Genomic DNA, 20257 nt, shown 5'->3' on the forward strand with positions numbered 1-20257 from the left:
ACCCCGGGGTACCGCCATAAGGATCATACGAAATAGTTTTGGGCCTCCCCTAAGTCGACCCATATCGGCACTGGGGAGACAATGGCGGCCTGGCTTGGTCCTGGCCACACCACCCCTTTTTTATTTTATGTCTAAATTACATGAAGCTTTCAGTAGAGATGAATGCCATCTCATTGCTCATTTGATCAGTAACACACATTGATATGCAAGTAGTGGAGTGTTTCTGTTGGAGTCTTGGATGAGTCTGATAATGTATGTCTGAGTATAATAATTGTAAAAAAAAAATGTAAAACACAGACGTGTGTGTGTACATTCCTATGAACCCGTATGCATGTGTGTCCAGGTGATGGGGTTTGGGCTGTTCCTGATGGACGGCTCCGTCAGCAACATCTACCGTCTCGACGCCAAGAAGAGAATCAACCTCGGACGCATAGACCGCTACTTCCGGGTACAGCACACACATACATACAGTATGTACACGCAGACATGAAAATGCGAACACAAAACACCCATATACAGTCAGACATAAAAGTACTGCTAGAGAGCACTTATTAAAGCTTACACGGAGCACAAGGAGGTTGTGTGGCCAGCACCACACCTGATTGCCTTTGGCTGACAGTGCTGAGATTTACACACCATGCCAGGTACTCATGTATGCCCTGACTTGACTCAGGGGGGGCCCAGAATCAGCTCAGATGTTCATGACTGATGTCGGCCATGGCCATGTATTTAACTCTGAGTGCTGGGTTCGTAATGCAGTACGCTTGCATTATTATATCTCTGTGCTGCCTGTTTCGTTTTTTCTGAGCTTCTCTGTGTCCCCTTGTGTTACCTTGTCACATGTTAATGTGTCCTTGTGTCCTCGTGTCTGTGAGCAGCAGCTGCAGGTGGTGCCGTTGTTTGGAGACATGCAGATAGAGCTGGCGCGGTACATAGAGACCAGTGCCCATTACGAGGACAACCGCTCCAAGTGAGCCTTGCCACCACAACATAGCACCGAACCACATCACACCACCCTTTTATCAGTCCTGTGGTGGATTGGGTCCACCCCACGCCGTGTGACCGTTATATGACCAAACTAAATCACTCTGGATAGTGCGAGTTGGTGAAGGCAGGAACCCAAGACAAAAATACACGATAACAATGTATCTTGCTGTACTGCCCTCTGTTGATCACAACGTAGCCCTGCATCAGCAACAATCCGTTCTATGCACGGTGGTCATCCATCCTAGCACTTTTCAGCCTTGGCCCTGTTTGGATTCCAAAATCTGATGAGGTTGGATGTATTTCGGTTGATTTGGTCATGAGCCACACCACCATACCATTGTGGAAATAAACCATACCAATGCATTAGACATCTCACAAGCACACTGCACAACTGCAGTAATAAAGAACACCACCACATTCTTGTTGTTGTGTATGTGCACACGTGTACATATTTGTGCATATTCATGGACATATGTGTGTGTGTCTGCAGGTGGACGTGTACTTGCAGCACGCTCAGCCCCCAGTACATCTGTGAGCAGATGGTGCAGATCCGTGATGACCACATCCGTTTCACCTCTGAGCTGAGCCGACACAGCAACAGCGAGGCAATCCCGCCAAGCTACGCCTAAACAACAATAATAGCCATACTAACCACAACAACCACTTCCACAACACTTGCCACAGCAAATATAACCACAATTTCCACAACGTCTACATACACCAATACAAATGCAACCACAGCATCCACCACATTCTTGTCACATCAATAACCGACGACCACACCCATTTCTGTTTTTCACAAGTGTTCATCGAGTAATGAGTTTTTCCTGTGTTTGAGTGTTGCTGCGTCTCAGCATCCCCGTGTCTCAGTGTTCACTTGTCTGAATGTCCTTTGTGTCTCAGTATCTCCTTGTTTGAGCATCATTGCATCCCAGTGTCCTCTTATCTCATCCCATTTTTCCCATTTCTCCTTGTCTCAGTCCGTATCTCAATGTCTCCATCTCACTATGCCTGCTTGTTAGTGTCCTTATGTCTCTTTGTCCCCACTGTCATGTCTCCAGGTGGTGACCGGCTCAGGCCAGGATGGACACAAGTCAGATGAGCAGCACAAGGAGCTGTGTGATCTGGCGCTGCGTGGACTGCAGCTGCTGTCTCGCTGGAGCGCACATGTCATGGAGGTGGTAAGTGACATCACTTCCTGTACAAGCGGCATCACATCCTGAGTGAGCAACACAAGCAACATTTATCGATAATTGCCTACATGTGTTCATCCCAGTAAGTACTTTGTGTGCTCTTGTGCATCCCATTGGGTCATCGTGTGCCTCTGTACTTATTTGCATTCACTGATATATTTCCTTGTATCTTCATGTGTTGCCTTACATAGTGTCCTGGTGTGTCTACTCTGGTCCCTGCATTCCTGTGCAACCCTGTGTGTCACCCCACCTCACCACACGTCCTCTTGCTGCACTGAACGTCCCGTGACCCTCTGTCCATTCCCACTTGTCCCATTGCTTCGCTGTATATTCGCGTACATGCCAAAATGTCCCCACTCTTAATTTTGCGTTCTCTTCTTTCCCACATTCCATTGCATCCCATGTGTTCCGTGTCTCGCTACGCTTCATATTTTATCTTTGTGTATCCCTGTTTGTCCCCCTTGCTCGCCTACCGTACGTGCCTCAGTACTCATGGAAGCTCGTGCACCCTACGGACAAATTCTCTAACAAGGACTGCCCAGACAATGCAGAGGAATATGAGCGTGCGACACGCTACAACTACTCCAGCGAGGAGAAGTGTGCACTGGTTGAGGTATGTGAGGGTGGGAAAGTGTGAAATTCGTGTAGGCGTGCGTGGTGATGAATGTGTGTGTTATGACCACGATCTTTGAAGAAAACTGGAGTACCGATATATAATTTGCACAGACACGGCCCAATCCTATGGGCATTTAGCAGCCCTGCAGGTTTGGATTGATCTCCCTCTTCAAAACACTGAGCTACAGGTGCATACGTCTACTCGTGGCAAATGATACAGAAGATGATAGTGAACTGTTCCTCGAAGCATTTCCCTAAGCCTCTCGCCCCACACCAGATAACCCTTATATTCTGTAAAGAGTGGTTATTAGCACATTTAATTTGTAGATATTTTCATATATGTGTTCGCATGCACACTAGTACAAGGTAATTTATCCAAGTCAAACTTGAGGAGGCCCAGGACAGGATCATTTACTGCTTGCCACTGATGTGTGCCTTGTAGTCAGGTATTGAACTAGGGTCCTCTTATTGCATAGCATAGTCTGCTGTATTACTGATAGAGACACACAAATACACTATATGTACACGTACCCATCCATATACACACATGCACAGGATGCTGTCCACTGTACTGCCATATACACACACAAATGAATAAATGCTCTTATGCACACGGATTGATTCGCAAATCGATGATGGTGGCGTGCAGGTGATTGCAATGATCAAAGGGCTGCAGGTGCTCATGGGGCGCATGGAGAGTGTTTTCAACCAGGCGATCCGGCACACCGTGTACGCCGCGCTGCAGGACTTTGCACAGATCACGCTCCGAGAACCGCTCCGCCAAGCGGTCAAGCGCAAGAAGAACCTCATCATCAGGTACGGGAGAATGGTTGTGCGTTTGGTGGGTGGGCGTGTATGTGTGAGAGAGTGTGCGTGGTGTGCGTATATGGGTGGAGTGGTTGCATAGTGGGATAGCACCCTGCGCTATGAATCCGGCGTCCTGAGTTTTGATTCCTGGCCACAGCTAACATCACTGGTGAATGATATCAGAGCTGGTCCTGGGCCTCTCTTAGGATGTCTCAGCCTTAAATAATTACCTGGTCCTTTCTTTAAACATCAACATTGGAGAAAAAAAGGCGGCCAGGCGTGTTGCTGGCTACAACACCCCCTTGTGCATCATGCCTGCCTCTATATGGGTCCTCGCCAACAACACTAGTTCCTGTAGTCTCAAAGCTTGTGTAGATACCCCTTGGTTTATGTGTTGTGCATTGTACCTTGCACACGGATTTATTAATCCAGTGCGAAATAAAGGCCTCCCCAGGCTGTGTCAGTCATAGGCGTTGTTTGATCATGCTGGTCAATGCAGGTTGGGGAAGGGAGGAGCCCCAGGACCAGTTTTAATATTGCTCGCTACTAATGCCCTGATCTGGAATGAATCTGATGTTGCCAAAGTCATAGCACGAAGCATTAACCACTGCACCACTGCTTGCCACCCCAAATGATTGCAAATTCCTGTGGGTTGGCGTGCGGTTGTTGTCTGTGGGGTGGCACGTGGTTGCAGCATCTTGCAGGCGATCCGCAAGACGTGCGGGGACTGGGAGGGCGGCGCAGAGCCAGCCTCTGACCCCTGCCTGCGTGGGGAGAAGGACCCCAAGGGTGGCTTCGAGCTGCACGTGCCCAGGCGCACAGTGGGGCCGTCTAGCACACAGGTGCTTGCTACAGCGTGTAACACCACGACAAAATGTCACACCACACACTGTGGAGTAAGGGAGCAAGACAGAATGTACATAGATGTTCACGCCACACCACTGCACATCAAACACCGCACACTTTTTACATGGTGCACATTATGCTGGGGTATCTGACAAGATGTGTGATGAGGTTATGGGTCGATGTGTGCCGCGGCAGCTGTACATGGTTCGCACCATGCTAGAGTCTCTGATCGCTGACAAAAGCGGCTCGCGCAAGACTCTGCGCTCATGCCTTGAGGGCCCAACCATCACCGCCATCGAGGAGATCCACCGCTCGTCCTTCTTCTACACCCACCTCCTTAACTTCAGCGGTAATTCCTCCTATTCTGGCATCTCCTCCACCTTATCGTTCTTCCACCCATGGTTGCCGCCGTGAGGTGCGCTTGTTCCGTCAGTAATGCGAGGTGTGTGTGTCGTGCCGCGGGTGTGTGGGATTGCAGAGGCCCTGCAGGCATGCTGCGACCTCTCACAGCTGTGGTTTCGGGAGTTCTTCCTGGAGCTGACAATGGGGCGACGGATTCAGTTCCCTATCGAGATGTCCATGCCCTGGATCCTCACAGACCATATCTTGGAGACGAAGGAGCCCAGCATGATGGAGTGGGTCCCACGTCCTTCCTTTAGCACTCACAAATACCAAAGGCCATGATACACTAGAGCAGTCAATTGTCACATAACCATAAACCATCTCCACATGACCACCTCAGTTGCTGAATAATAACTCAACATATTCACATCTTTAATGCACCATCCCTATATTCGAATTCTTTTATTACAAATTGAAAAGCTACATATTTCAATTCAAAATGATAAAATTGTCAACCTCATGGGACTTTAGTGTAATGCACAATCTCCAACTGTATGTCAGTCAAAGTCTTTGCTATATCTCTTTTGTTGGACCATTGTGCAAAACATGAGTACATTATATGTAGTTTATTATAAGGCAGTCTAAATGACGTGTAGTATTTATGTTAAAGCATGATTAACTTGAGTTTATTTACCAATTGAAACCGAACTGAGTCTCAAGAATCATCTTCAGCGAGTCCTAAACTAAATGATTCATCATTTACCAGGTAAGACTCACTGAGCGATACAGCTCTTTTTTACAAGTGAGCTGGCCACAAATGATAGCCCAATGAAGTGGCTTTTCGTGTGGAAATTTACTGCAGCCAAATACTCCTACTTTGGCTGATAGGCTGTCTTCTTTCTGTGTGTTTTTCTCCACATGCAGGTATGTGTTGTACCCACTGGACCTGTACAATGACAGTGCTCACTACGCCCTCACCAAGTTCAAGAAACAGTTCCTGTATGATGAGATCGAGGCTGAGGTGACTCATGCATGCTCACCAGCTCACCAGTCTAAACATTAAAAGACTCACCAGTCTCCCACTCACCAACGTAATGGTCTCACACCAAATCACCGGTTTCAATCTACAGATTACAAGTCCCACATTCACCAACTCGCCAACTCAATATTCTTACACGAGACACACACGGACCGTGTCACTTTGTGCTGCTATATGTGGTTGTGTCATTACATGTGTGTATGTATGTGCTTTCTCTGGTGCTCGTAGGTGAACCTCTGCTTTGACCAGTTTGTTTACAAGCTTTCGGACCAAATCTTTGCTTACTACAAGGCGCTGGCTGGAAGGTATCCTTTACACTCCTTACATTGGATTGTGGTATGAGTGTGGCTTATTTACATATGAACACAGGTCTGTGATGCCACATAGCAGATGCAATTTGTGGGTGTGTGCATATGTATGTGGGGGACGCTATAATTTCCAAACTGCCATGCGATTCTGAAAAGCAGCCCAATACCTCGTCATGGATAACTATGACAAGTGGTTATTTGTCACTAGGTCAGTTCAGCCTTAAATGAGTACTTGGTGCAATTTTTAAACATCACCACTGGGGAGACAAGACAGGCAGGCTTAGTAATGACCACACCACTCCCTCCTGTGTCTCGCTAAAAGCAAATGCTCCGATAGACTCTTTGTAGTTCAAAGGGAAATATTTGTTTTTGTGTGTGTGTATTCATGCGTGGCGAGCTGCAGTGGTTAATTTGCTACCCAACAAACCCAACAACGTGAGTTGGATTCCCAACCATGGATAATATTAGTGGCAAGCGATATCTGAAGTGGATGTCCCCTTTGTTGACTCAGACTTAAATGAGTACCTGGTGCAGTGTGTTAACATCATTGGGGGGAACAAGTGTGGCCGGGTGTGGGGCTGGCCATGTCAACTCCTGTGTGCCATTCCGGCCTTCATAGGTGCTCACTAACAGCACTTGACCCAACGTATGTAGGCTACATAGGGGATCTGTATTTGTCTGTATGTGCACGCCCCACTTTGCCAGTGTGCTGCTGGACAAGCGTTTCCGAACAGAGTGCAAGAACCATGGCGTGGTTATCCCCTACCCACCTTCAAACCGCTACGAAACACTGCTCAAGCAGCGCCACGTGCAGGTGTGTTCCTCCGCATCACAAGGTGTGATGCTCTGCATGTGGCCTCAAGTATTCACCCACATACCCTTGTGTGTTCTTCCACATGTGTCCTTAACCATTATGTATGCTCTACAATGCACAATTGTTTCTCTCTAGCTCCTCGGCCGCTCGATTGACCTGAATCGCCTGGTAACGCAGCGTGTGACGGCCGCCATGTACAAGTCCCTGGAGCTTGCCATCTCCCGCTTCGACAGCGAGAACCTTACCTCCATCGTGGTAGAGTACCGCACCCGCCACACCGGCTACATCGCACAGACTGCCCACACTGACTGCACCCGATTGCACTGACTGCATGCCCATACTGACCGCACTGACTGCTGTCGCCACACTGAATATATCGGTGTTAATATCTGCACCAGCCACTATATCCGCAGCGATATCAACAATGAAAGTTTCTGCAATGACATCACAAAACTAGTTCAGTACTAATCCTTATAAAAAAAAGATCAATACATATTTTTATAATTAATCAGGAGGAATTTTAAAATGCTGGCCAGGTGGCTTCCAGATCAGAACGCTGAGCTAGCGCTGTTGTATGGCATGGGTTCAAATCAAAGGCAGCTGCTGCATGTGATTAAACCTTACCCTCAAAGGTAGTGAGTTAATTTCCTGAACCCCAGTCATCACTGAGTACACACAAAACCCATAATGTTAAATTTGTCTATGTTTAAAAAAAAAGATCATACTTAGTAGGTGGAGATCATGAAGTGGGGCATTGCATGTGATGAAATTAGAGGAGGAGGTAAAAATTAAGTAGTAGTGATTACTGATTCCATGTAATTGGAGGTATTGCCGTGAATAGGACAGCTAGTCAGCTGAACATATAATGTTGAAATTCTTCTTTTTGCACCGCACGTAGCCAACCCTGCTAAGTAAGCGAGAGAGCAAGTGAGCGAGCAGCTGGGTGAACGAGCAAGTGAGAAGAGCGGTTGGGCGAGTGAGTGATCTATTGTTCAACCGTGTGTACCCGTGCAGGAGCTGGAGGCCCTGGTGGAGGTGAACCGCCTAACTCACAAGTTCCTCAGCAAGAGACTCACCTTGGACAACTTTGACGCAATGTTCCGTGAGGCGAACCACAACGTGTCGGCGCCGTACGGGCGTATCACTCTGCACGTCTTCTGGGAGCTCAACTATGACTTTCTGCCCAACTACTGCTACAACGGCTCCACTGGGAGGTGAGGCTGCGGTAAAGGTGGTAGAGGAAGAAAGAGGATCAGTAGGGTTTGTTTTGGAGGCTGGGTTGGGGGTGTGGCAGAGAGGAGGTGACAGTGTTTGGGTTGAGAGTGTGGGAGAGAAAGTGGCTGCTGCAGTGTTTGGTCTGGAGGGAGGCTATGTCGAACTATTCTGTAACCCAGATGTTCTCAACCAATGGTCGGTAGACTCCTAGTTACGCATCAGTAACAGCACACACACAAGACTGTTAATTAGAGGAAGGCTTTGGCAGTCAGTTGTGAATCTCTTAAGGCAAACTTCACAGGTTGAGAGCCCGTGTGCTGATCAACAACACCAGTGGACACCTTATCCGACAGCCCTAAGTGGCACAACATGACTGAAAGTATGCAAACCATTAACACGAGTGCACACCCATTCCGCCCCAGGTTTGTACGCACGCCGTACCCCTTCACGCAGGACCTGCAGAGAGACAAACCTCCCAACGTGCAACCACACTACCTCTTCGGCTCCAAGGTAAGTGCATGACCTGGCTGATGGTGGATGTGGTGGACAGGTTGGTGAGGGAGTGTGACACTTGTTTTTAGGGGTTTGTGGATGTGTATGATAGAGTTTAGAGGTATTTGTAAGGGTTTAGAGGGAAGTGGGGGGGACAGATGTACACGTGGGAGAGTGTAAGTTTATCTGTTGGAGGGGTACAGAGGCATCACATGGTGTGCATGGTATCATGTGTGAGAGAGGCTTGCGGTCGGCTGCAAGTGTGTGATAAAATGGGTGTATGTGGTTGTTTGTGATATTGTGTGGTAGTGTTTAGGAGGTTGTGGGTATGCGTGTGGAAAACTGGTAAAATGGGCAAGTGTATGGGAAGGTGGTCATGCGCTTACAAGATTGCTGAGACATGCGCATGTGTTAAAGTGTGAGTCTTGGAGATCATGGAAAAATGTGAATGTAAGAATGTGGTTGCATGTATAAGATTATATGAGTGTTTATGTGTGAAGGTATCAGTTCTCACCAGCACACATTGTTTTGTCACCTCTTGCCTCTCTGTGGCCATGTCTGCATGTGTCTGTGTGTCTCCTCGTGGGTGTTCCCTTGTCTCCTTTCATGTCCCTCTGTATGCCTGCCTCTTCCCCTCTGTGTCTTTGGTGTGTGCGCAGCCCCTCAACATCGCATACACGCACGTGTTCGCCACGTACCGCAACTTTGTGGGAGCGCCGCACCTGCGTACCATGTGCCGCCTCCTTGGCTACCAGGGCATCGCCGTGGTGATGGAGGAGCTGCTCAAGATCATCAAGAGCCTGGTGGGTGCTGAGGGTGTTGCTCCACTCACCTCCCTCCCCTCTGGTTTCCTTGGTTTTGTGGAATATTTACCTCTGGCTCAGGGCTATAATTGAAAGGTGAACAGTGGCCTTATATGTGCAGGAGCCACTTTAAACAAAAACAGTAACCATGCTTAAAACTTAGGCTTTCGCGACCAATATAATCCATAATAGAGTTTTTTTTGGGTTAGATCGTGTAAATATATAAATGTGTCGTTAAAACCCGCCACCACCCGGCACAGCCAACTAGTAAGGGTTGTCACGTAAGCAGAACATGCCAATTCGTCACTAGTACGGCACACCGGTGTGTTGGAGAGGCAAGCCACAACATTTACAATCTTAGTACGACGCTTCGTTAGTAATTACAACTGGCTTCATCAGGCTGTAGTGGTGATACGCGCTGGCAGTAGGGATCGTGTGGCAGCGCGTGGTGATTGGCTGTGTGTTAGTGACGCGCGCTGACAGGGAGTGATTGTGTGGCAGCGCGGGGTGATTGGTTGTGTGGTGGTAACACGCGCTGGGAAAACGGATCGTATGGCAGCGCGTCGTGATTGGTCGACTAGGGTGGGTGCTCACATCGCGGTCCGCATAGGCTCCGTCTCCTCGGAAGCGGAGGGCTATATAAGTCGGTGCGCGCGGGCGCTCGGGGAGTTGGTGACCAGTGAAGACAGAAGACGGAGGAGGAAGAGGTAGGGCCCTGAGACCCCTAGTCCCGCTGTCCTTGTAAGGGCCGGGACCCTGTGTGGCTCAGAGGCGGGACCTTGGGACCCGGGGCCGGACGTCCGTGTGAGGGCCGGGCCACGGGACCCAGTGGTCGTGACCCATACCCAAGCTGGGGTGGGTCTGTAGGTTCCCCTGGAAGCTACGGGGCTGGAGAGCCCGTGTGTGTGTAGCCGGGTGGAACGTGTAGCGTGAGCTGTAGTGTCCACATGTGTTATTGTGGCTAAGGAAGAGCTGTAGTTGTCCACACGTGTTATTGTGGCTAAGGAAGAGCTGTAGTTGTCCACACGTGTCATTGTGGCTAAGGAAGAGCTGTAGTTGTCCACACGTGTCATTGTGCCCAAGGAAAGAGTTAATAAAGTGTGCTACCCGTCAAGTGGTCTCCCGCCGTAATTTACAATACTACAAGGCGACAGTCAGATTTGTGGAGAGGTCTAACTGTTTCGTTCCTTATATAGAGGCGTAGATATGGTGACCACGCTTCTGTGCTCTTGCGCCATGTGGGGGGGGGGGATTTCTGAGGCAACTTACATTATGCATTATGCGAGTATTCATGCTGTTGAGTTGCAATGTGTCTCATCCCCATGTCTTTGCTCGAACCCCAGTTGCAGGGAACAATCCTGCAGTACGTGAAGACCCTGATGGAGGTGATGCCGACGATCTGTCGCCTGCCGCGACACGAATACGGCTCTCCTGGTAAGTATGCATACACGCACACATACACATGCAAGTCGCATGTGCGCACATATACCCCGCACACCCTGCACCTGACGCGCAAAATATACTGTGCACGCGTGCTAGACGCATACATATTTTGAGCAGCACACAGGCCTCACATAGACACTTATACAACTCCATATATGCACAACATGGCTGTGGTTGACTACATTTCACGTGGTAATAAAAAGTTGATTTGATTAGCAGTAGCTACTGTAGCGGTTGTGGTTGTTGCTGTCATGTGCAGGCATCTTGGAGTTCTTCCATCACCAGCTGAAGGACATCGTGGAGTACGCAGAGCTCAAGACTGACGTCTTCCAGAGCCTCAGGGAGGTCGGCAACGCTGTCGTCTTCTGCCTACTTACCGAGCAGAGCCTGGTACGTGTCGCTGGATTACAAGTCACCAGGTCACACATTGTGGCATTAGGATAAAGTGTCACAGGGGGAAGAGATGGTAGGGTCATGTATGTAAGCATACGATGCCTTTGTCTCCTGTTCACTATTGTCCCCTGCTTGTTTTTATCCCTTGTTTGTCTCTGTGTCGTGGTGTCCCTCTGCATGCTGTTTACTCTCATGTTCGCATGTCTTGTGTCACTGTGGCTTGTGATTTGCATTCTTCCTCTTTATGACCCCGTGTTTCTGTCTCCATATACGTGTCTCTGTGTTCCGAACATTCCACTTAATCTCTTTTCACTCTGTTGCCCATGTAACAAATTTACTTGCTTACTCATGTCCTTGTGTCCCCATATTCCCTCATCAATGTTTTTTCTATGTCCCGCTGTTGCGATCACCCCATGTCCTCACGTTGCCCCCATGTCTCAGTCCCAGGAGGAGGTGTGCGATCTACTCCACGCCGCGCCCTTTCAGAATATCCTTCCTCGAGTCTACGTCAAGGGTGCGTGGAGGCACACACTCTCGCGTCCACCCACACGCGTGTATATGCATGGGCATGCACAGATACGCACACAGATATACATGCAAAATGACAAAGATCCTCAGTATAGCCTTGCTGTTAGCAAGCATTTAATTAAGACCGGCATCGTGCATAATGGGGGTGGTGTGGTCAGGGCCATGTCTGATTTAGTTTAGTTTAAATAGACTGCCTTTATCTCCCACCTTCAGAAATAAACACAATGCAGCAGGCAGCCATTTTAGGCAGAGTCGAATGAGGTGAGGCCCATGATCAGTTAAAACATCACTCCCACTGATGTTAGCTGTGGGTAGATATAAAACGTTTCCAGGTTCATATCGCAGTGCACTAATCATGACGCCACTCTTATACGTACACATACAAAAATCAAGAAAATGCTAATTACATGCTTGTACACACACGATTTTTTCACGATTTTTAGCAGTGCTCATCCTTTATTCGATGCTAGCTTTGACTTCCTCTTAGCTGACTCATCTCAAAATAAGAAGGGCTTGATATATTGGCAGCGGGTCATTTGGGAGACAAAGGTGGCCAGACATGCATGGTGATGATTCCATCACCAACACTTTTGTGCTATACCAGCCTTAATATGTGCTCGCTACCAGCATTTGCACCTACTGGCTATGTGACTAAAGAGGGGATTATTGTCTTTTCTACTTGTGTTTTTATTATTGCGTGTGTTACTGGTTGCAGAGGGGGAACGTTTGGAAACTAAGATGCGTCGTTTGGAGCAGAAATACTCATCCCTGCACCTGGTGCCGCTCATAGAACGGCTGGGAACTGCACAGGTACAACAATGACGCACCACACCACATCGTGCTTGACCATACTTTACCATAAAACATGTTACAACATCATAGGCTATACAGCACACCATACTACACACACCTTTATGCTTTCACACACCACAAACCTTTCTTACCTTACGACACATCACACCATCTCACGTTTTCCGCACGCCACAACGCCACACACCATACATTGCCATACATTACCACATATTCTGCCACTTACCACCACTTACCACACCTGTGTTCTTAAAATCCCATAACTCATTCAGCATACATTGAGTCTCTCCTGGTTAAATAAAGGACAAGTGTTATAATGTCTCGTTCTATCAACACTAAACATTGAATCTCAGTGGGCCCTCACCTATTCAAATAAATGACTCATTTTGAATTCTGTCTTCCTCAGCAAATCGCCATCGCCCGAGAGGGAGACCTGCTCACCAAGGAGCGCCTCTGCTGTGGCCTATCCATGTTCGAGGTGCATTTTTCCATCGATATATTGTTTTTAAAATCTGTATTGCTCAAATCTTATGCCAAATATGCTATCGGTGTCATGTAATGAGGCATTGTATCAATTTGGGTTGCTCAAAAAATATTTCTACCCTTTGTACCAGAGAATGTCACGCAGAAATATCAAATAGCTACCTCTGAGATGCCTTCAAGTAACCTGGTCCACCCACTCTGCCATATGAGAGTAATATTTGTTTCATGATGGTCACACTGATATTTTATAGTTCTGAGAATTGGAATTGAAATCAATAAATGAACCTTATGGCGGTACCCCGGGGTACCATAGTACCCCGGCTCTCGCATAATGTCCGTGATGCAGTAATTTTTAGTCTGTTGATGGTCGGCGATGCGGCAATCGACTCATCTCGACGAGCTGTACACGATGCACTATGGTGCATACGAGCGTTCAGGGTCTCAGCGCAATCGTCCTCGCTGCGTTTCGACATCGCGGAGTAGCACTGATTTCGGATTGACTGGTACCCCAGTCGCGGAGTTATGTACACCCCTGGAAAAAATAGTGTCCCAGAAATAAAATATTTAATTGCCTCGGCCATTTTGTATTATTTGGTACCCCGGGGTACCGCCATAAAGATCAAATGTTGTGCAGCCACTGAGCCCATCAACTCACGAAACTTGAGAACACAGTTTAATCACAGGTGGCTGCTTGAATTTGACCCAAGGATCTCAGCAGTGCCAACTCAGTTCCCTGAACTCTGAGCCACACAGTTGCCTCGCGTTCGATTAATTAAGTTGAGATTAACCGCCAGTTAATGGCGGCTGAGGCACTGAGTGCCACGGAGTCAGCAAATGTGAATGGATTGGGGATTCATTGAAAACTTGCCGATTAAAGCATCAATGTCTGTAATTAGAGTATCTATTTAACTGTGACTTGCTTAGATACATTTTTACAGTTTCCAGCAGCCCATGGGGGTGTATTTAATCACTAGGTATATAAAGATAACTAAATTCCTTAATTAAAATATATATTTGTATTTGTTCATGTCACCTGCATCGAATCGTGTGCATGACATTTTGTAATTGTGTATTTTGTAGGGAATCGGATAAGTTAAACCTGCAGCCACTAGAGGTGCTATACAACTTCCTTGAATCACATAATGATGTGTTTGACCTTACCTGTTGAAGTCTTATGCTCATTAACAAAGTTTCAAACTCTTGCCATGCAACCCAAAAATGTATCTGCGAAGATAAGAATTTTTGCCTTTTTGTCGGCCTCTTCCCTTCGTCGTTGTCGCTACCGACGGGTCATGGTTAATCAGGGAGTGTCGCGTTCGATGCTGTGCGTGTAGGTGATCCTGCAGCGAGCGGGCACGTGCCTGGACGACCCCGTGTGGCGAGGACCACCGCCGGCCAACGGCGTGATGCACGTGGACGAGTGCGTGCAGTTCCACCGCCTGTGGAGCGCCATGCAGTTTGTCTACTGCATCCCCGTGGGCACGCACGAATTCACTGCAGAGTACGCACGCGCACGCATACGCTCGTGGAGTACGCGCACGCATAGAACTGATAAGCTTGCGATGATTAATCGGTGAAAAATCTAATCTTTTGCCCACCGTACATGCGGAATATTAAATAGTTTCGGTGTGCTATATGGCTTGCGAAATTTCAATTACATTTATTTAATTTATTGCTTGTCTCTGGTACGGAAATGTGGGATGCAATTTTACATGAACGACATGATATAAACATTATTATTAATTGTGTGCGTAAGAACCATTTTTTTTATGGTAATTTGTTATATTTGATTGGTTTAATTGACCCTTTTAGCCACTAGGAGTGCTATATTTAAAATAATCAATTTGTGGCTAAAAAATTTTGATTGTTGAGTCTAATCGCGACCCCGAGTTGAGGGGATGAATTTTTCTATGCCCAGTGCATGCATTGATGGATACCCTCACATACACAGAGGTACATGTATGCACATACGCATGGGTGCACATATACATTGGAGGGTACATGCACACAGGAACTATTAGAGGGAGGATGTACACATACAGTTGTTTGGTTATGGTGGTTGTTCAGTGTAGGCAGTGCTCAAGAGACGGGCTGCACTGGGTGGGCTGTGCGGTGATGACACTGCAGACGTGTTAATGGCTTTGATTATGATCGAAGTTATTATGGATATGGTTCTTGTTGTTGATGTTTTTGCGGGTGTAGGCAGTGCTTTGGAGACGGGCTGAACTGGGCGGGTTGTGCGGTGATGACGCTGCTCGGGCAGCAGAGGAGGTTTGACCTCCTCGACTTCTGCTACCACCTGCTCAAGGTGCAGAGGCAGGACGGCAAGGACGACGTGATCAAGAACGTGGTACGCCAGCCACAACCACACCACAACGGCAACCGCGATTCAAACAAACATCAGCCACAGCAAATACTACTTCGTTACACAACCAAAATTGCACTGCAAACGCAACCACACCACCACCAGGCCGCTCTGGCAGCCAAAGTAAATAACGCACCCAAGAAGAGGTTCACAGTTGAGAGATGAAGCAATGAGTTCAGCTTGAGTGCATGTGCTGGATGCATTGTTATGTCACAGGACTGTGAGAGATGGCAACGACTTGGGGAAAGCCTTAATCCAGCAGAAGATTAATCATGGCTGACAATGTTAAAAGGTCATCTGTCGATCAATAACTGCACGTGAGCCACATTGTTTTATCATTGCGCTGTAACTGTACGGTGTTTCCCTCTCGCTCTCCCACTGTGCCCACGCTCCAGCCATTGAAAAAGATGGTGGAGCGGATCCGGCGATACCAGATCCTAAACAACAGCATCTTCGCCGTTCTCAACAAGTATCTACGCGGCTCCGAGTGGGACCCGGCCCACACGGCGCCACCGCCACACGGGCACAGTGACGGGCTTCCCGCCGAACACGTGCGCTGCTTCCAGCCACCTATCCACCAGTCGCTCGCCAGCACCATCTAACACCTCATGAGCAACTCACGCGCACCTCGTTAACAGTGCTGGTCACCCATCCGTCGTCAGTCGTCTGCCAGTGCTATCTTGAACCTTGCGAGAACCTCACTAGCATCTCATACTCCACTTAAAACTCACTGATGCCTCACTAGAACCACACGAACACCACCAATCAACTTCAAGACCAATTAACCTCACCGGCACCCAATGCCTCATTAATACCTCACAAACAAGCACCAGTAACTTATTCATGACTTGCTCGCCAACACAATTTAGAACCATACACCTCACGAACACCTCACCATTACATCACAAATGCCTAACCATCAACTCGCCAACAATTCCTCATTACTATAGAAACAGTATGTCACCAACACTTCCATGTGTCCAATCCCCAGCCTCTTCCGAACACTTCCTTTACACCGCCTCACCACCCCTTCCCACTTCACCATTCTCTCAACACCCTCTCAACACCTCCGCAATGCTCACTCAACACCTATTCTCTCCCTCACGCCACTTAAGATCTCTCCGTGTTTATTCACACGTCAGTGTGGGATTAGTCGGAGAGTGCGTACGCACACTTTGCACGAGAGTGCCGCGTGGGCCCATCTGCTCCCATGAGCATTTCATGTTCCCTATCGTGGCCACATCCACTCGTACTTTGAGGAGCAGAGCACGACTGCATTTGCTTCTGGAAAAGCGCTTCCCTTCTGCGTAGCAATGTTTCAAAAACAGTCATGCAAATATGAATCTGCTCTCTGGCCTCAATTGAAGCCTGGATTAGAAACACCTAGATCTTAAAAGAAACCTCTCTCGCTAATTTGAAGCGTGAATTGCAATTTGCGAGCTGACAAATTGCAGTGTGCTGCAGAGAAACCTACTTCCGGTTGCATGTGTATCTTAATGCTCTGAGGGCTGCAGGTACAGCTAAATAGGGGTGCCAAATGTCCTGGCAATGGTACTGTCGTTATTTTTAAATCTGTGCGTGTATGTTGTGTTGTTTTTTTGTGTGCCGTGTAGTCCTGTTCCCTCTAACCCTTCCCTTTACCTTCACCACTGCTGCACAAACTTTCTCGCTGATTTATAATTATGAGTGTCATTTCATCTATTTATATATATTTTTTGCTGGCCTCACCATTCCACATTTAACGATTTATCAATTCAAATCGAATGATTGTGCTCACAATGCATGCATTACAGCATCGCGACTAGCAGTCACATTTAGATGCTACATAAATCTATAATGTATTGTTTCAATCCGTGATTGTAAGATTAAATAATTTGTATTCCATGCAAATAATATCCATTTATATTCAAATGTTACCTTTTGTCTAATGGAACCAATGAGTCAGAACAAACAAAAACCGTACTTATGAGACACAATACAAACTAGATAATATCACAAACAAGATTAATCGACTCTTGTATCAAACCATGGAACTGAATTGTTAAAATGAATCACGTTGTGGTGGGGTTGAATCGTTACATGCTTACTATACTGTGTCCTGCGTTGCATTTTGATGAGCTGCAGTCTGCAATGGCTGTAGAGTTTTGCGATGTACCATTAACACCTGGAGGCAACGGGAAATGTTGCCCCGGGACTTGCAGTCACGATCTGACGTAAAGTCAAGCGTGTGTCGCGACGAGCTAAGGTTAGTCACACTTTTACAAGCCGTAGCCAGGAGAATACAGGTACAGCCAAACTGCACATTTTTTTAAATGTATCCATATATACAGGTATGTCCATTTGCACACTGATGAGGTTTCTCTACATTGAAACTTATATCGACATGGCCATGAGGTAATTTAATAGGTGTACCCATAACTATGGGTACAATGAGCAGGCTACCTGACCCAGAGAGGCTCATAAGAGTCATGTCAGAGAGCTGGGTCAGCACTAGGCCTCGGCAAGGTACGGTCATTTACCCTTTTTACCGGGTAAAGAGTAAAGGTGTCGACATGCCAAGGGGTAAGGTAAAGGGTAGGCTCGTTTTTACCTTTTACCTTACCTTGCCGAGGCCTAATCAGCACTGTGGAGATCCCCAGTTTGAGCTCGAGGGCCGTGTATCTTCCAGTGGTCACGTGACGACAATGAGCCAGCAGTGTTGTGATTCCTGCATTCAAATTCCGGCTCCAGATACCCACGTTTAACAAGGTCCTTGTGTGTAATGAGTTGATGGTCTCAGCCTGCCTGGTCATCACTGACCGTACAAAAACCTCCATCGGAATGGGATTTCATATAATTCGGAAATTTTCTTTCCCAGGTTAAGTAAAACATATGTTGGATGATTGACGCATGGTGAACCACGCTCCTTGAGTTTTGACAAACAATTATTGTAACGCCGTGACAGACCATATTGCCGAGACCTACCCGAGCACTCTTAACGTGGCAGCACTAACAAATGGCGATTTCAATTGAATTTTGTCTTTTACCCAGATAAACCTCAGTAAGTCTCAAATCAAGTACTACTTTGGGATGTTTAGACTGTTCCTTTTGAGTAATAGTTTTTTTTTACATGTGGGAGAAACACTGGAATGGCCAGATAACATAGGTCAAAAATTTGTATGTTTGATGATAGTTGTGTTACTGATGACGGTGATAATAATAGTGTGAGTGATGAACATTGTGACAGTGATGATCGGTCTTGATAATGTTGATGGTTGATTGTTCATGATGATAGTGATGATTGTAATGGTGAGAGTAAGGGTAATAATGACGGTGGTGTTCATGATATCAATGGTGATGAGTATATTTATGATATTTGTATTATGGTGATGACAAACATGCCCATGGATGATAGAGTTGTTGTTATCAGTGGTGATAATGATAATGGTGGTGATACTAATAGTAATGAGAATTATGATTGTGACGATAATGCTGGTGATGTCGATGTTATTTTGTATATCAGCTACTTAATGTGATCATTTACATTCTCCAATGGCTCAGTGTGAGTGTGGTTGATAAAGGTATACGATCTTAGTGTTATCCATCACCTCCATCGTCATCATCATAGTCCTCAGTTGCGGTACTTATTGATGTTTATTAATTTAATTCGTTGATTTCTTTGGATTTTTGGTGCTTTTTGTGTTTTTTAAGTGCAGTATTTTTTATTATTAATATTTTAAGAGCTGGCTAGAAAGCTGTAAAAGGAAGTGGTGAATGTGTTCCATCACCTTGGATTTAGACCACATTTACTAATTAAATGTCATGGAGATGCATGTTCATCACAGCCTGTGTGTGCAGTGGTGGTAGGAGCAAGTGAGAGAGACATCGGTGCTCTCCGGAGTAAACATTTAAACCCATGGTTTGTATGAGGGAAATGCATTTTAAACAGGATATGGAATTGCCTGATATTAACACTGAACCTGCACGATGTCTGTTCAAACTTAAAACTCAATCTTTCATGATATTAACTGCAATATTTGTTAGCTGTGGATAACAATAGCTGGGTATGAGTGGCTGGGTTTAGGTGAGTGCCAGATAAATAATAATGTTTTCTTTTTGGCCCAGGAAATCTTCATTGTGTCAGTATTCTTCAGGAGGTTTGTGAACAATTGTTCAAATCTGTTCACAAGTATTTGGCTTCACGTGGAAGGATATCGCAGTGCCCAGAGAAATCCAACACGAGGTGGTAACCCTAAAGGCCCCGGCACAGATACATTCAAGAATCCATTGCTGTCTGCCATCTCCTGACCACTAAGTACAAGCACACAATATGTGTACTAACCAGGATGAAATTATGTTTAGCTTTGATGATGGGTATGGTGATTTGTTTATAGGAAATATGCGTGGATAGCTGTGGGTAGTAGCGTGTAAGTGATAAGGTGTAAGTGGTAGGATTCCAGTGTCAAGTTATAGCTGAGCAGGTGGGTGTGGGTGCCTGAGTATAGATGAGTAACTGGGTGTGCGCGATGAATTGTGGATGACTAGATTTGAACCAGATCTCGGGGCACATTGAAGGACAGAAAATGACAATATACTGATGTGCGTAGAAGCATATAACGCAATGAAACAATTTCACCCGCAATAAGGAAGTCTAGTGTGAAAACACCACTGTTAAAATGTCTTGAAGTTGGCAACGCTCGTGGGCTGCGTGACGGCGTACACTGGCAGTGCACGCCAGCCTAGGTGAAGCAGAGGCACAACTTGCAATGATAATTCGATCAGAGTTCTTGATAGC

The 20257-nt window shown here is 46.8% G+C and overlaps 1 protein-coding gene across 2 annotated transcripts in view; it reads left to right on the plus strand.

Annotated features, from left to right (window-relative positions):
- The window catches only part of LOC133347640 (cytoplasmic FMR1-interacting protein 2), a 32727-nt gene extending 13426 nt beyond the window's left edge, over positions 1 to 19301 (plus strand). For both annotated transcript variants that reach the window (XM_061560090.1, XM_061560091.1), the window contains 24 exons: positions 344 to 448; positions 879 to 970; positions 1478 to 1592; positions 2049 to 2168; positions 2668 to 2793; positions 3445 to 3611; positions 4297 to 4444; positions 4644 to 4797; positions 4927 to 5083; positions 5715 to 5811; positions 6058 to 6134; positions 6843 to 6951; positions 7087 to 7206; positions 7966 to 8165; positions 8589 to 8676; positions 9318 to 9461; positions 10805 to 10895; positions 11164 to 11294; positions 11739 to 11811; positions 12541 to 12635; positions 13042 to 13113; positions 14453 to 14619; positions 15321 to 15468; positions 15879 to 19301. In XM_061560090.1, coding sequence (XP_061416074.1) covers positions 344 to 448; positions 879 to 970; positions 1478 to 1592; positions 2049 to 2168; positions 2668 to 2793; positions 3445 to 3611; positions 4297 to 4444; positions 4644 to 4797; positions 4927 to 5083; positions 5715 to 5811; positions 6058 to 6134; positions 6843 to 6951; positions 7087 to 7206; positions 7966 to 8165; positions 8589 to 8676; positions 9318 to 9461; positions 10805 to 10895; positions 11164 to 11294; positions 11739 to 11811; positions 12541 to 12635; positions 13042 to 13113; positions 14453 to 14619; positions 15321 to 15468; positions 15879 to 16085 — 3003 coding nt within the window. In that variant the 3' untranslated portion in view covers positions 16086 to 19301. The remainder of the gene's footprint in view (positions 1 to 343; positions 449 to 878; positions 971 to 1477; positions 1593 to 2048; positions 2169 to 2667; positions 2794 to 3444; positions 3612 to 4296; positions 4445 to 4643; positions 4798 to 4926; positions 5084 to 5714; positions 5812 to 6057; positions 6135 to 6842; positions 6952 to 7086; positions 7207 to 7965; positions 8166 to 8588; positions 8677 to 9317; positions 9462 to 10804; positions 10896 to 11163; positions 11295 to 11738; positions 11812 to 12540; positions 12636 to 13041; positions 13114 to 14452; positions 14620 to 15320; positions 15469 to 15878) is intronic.
- Positions 19302 to 20257: the final 956 nt, after the last annotated feature.

This window comes from Lethenteron reissneri, chromosome 26 (assembly GCF_015708825.2).
Source record: "Lethenteron reissneri isolate LAM-NWPU_2019-01 chromosome 26, ASM1570882v1, whole genome shotgun sequence".
Classification (NCBI taxonomy): Eukaryota; Metazoa; Chordata; class Hyperoartia; order Petromyzontiformes; family Petromyzontidae; genus Lethenteron; species Lethenteron reissneri.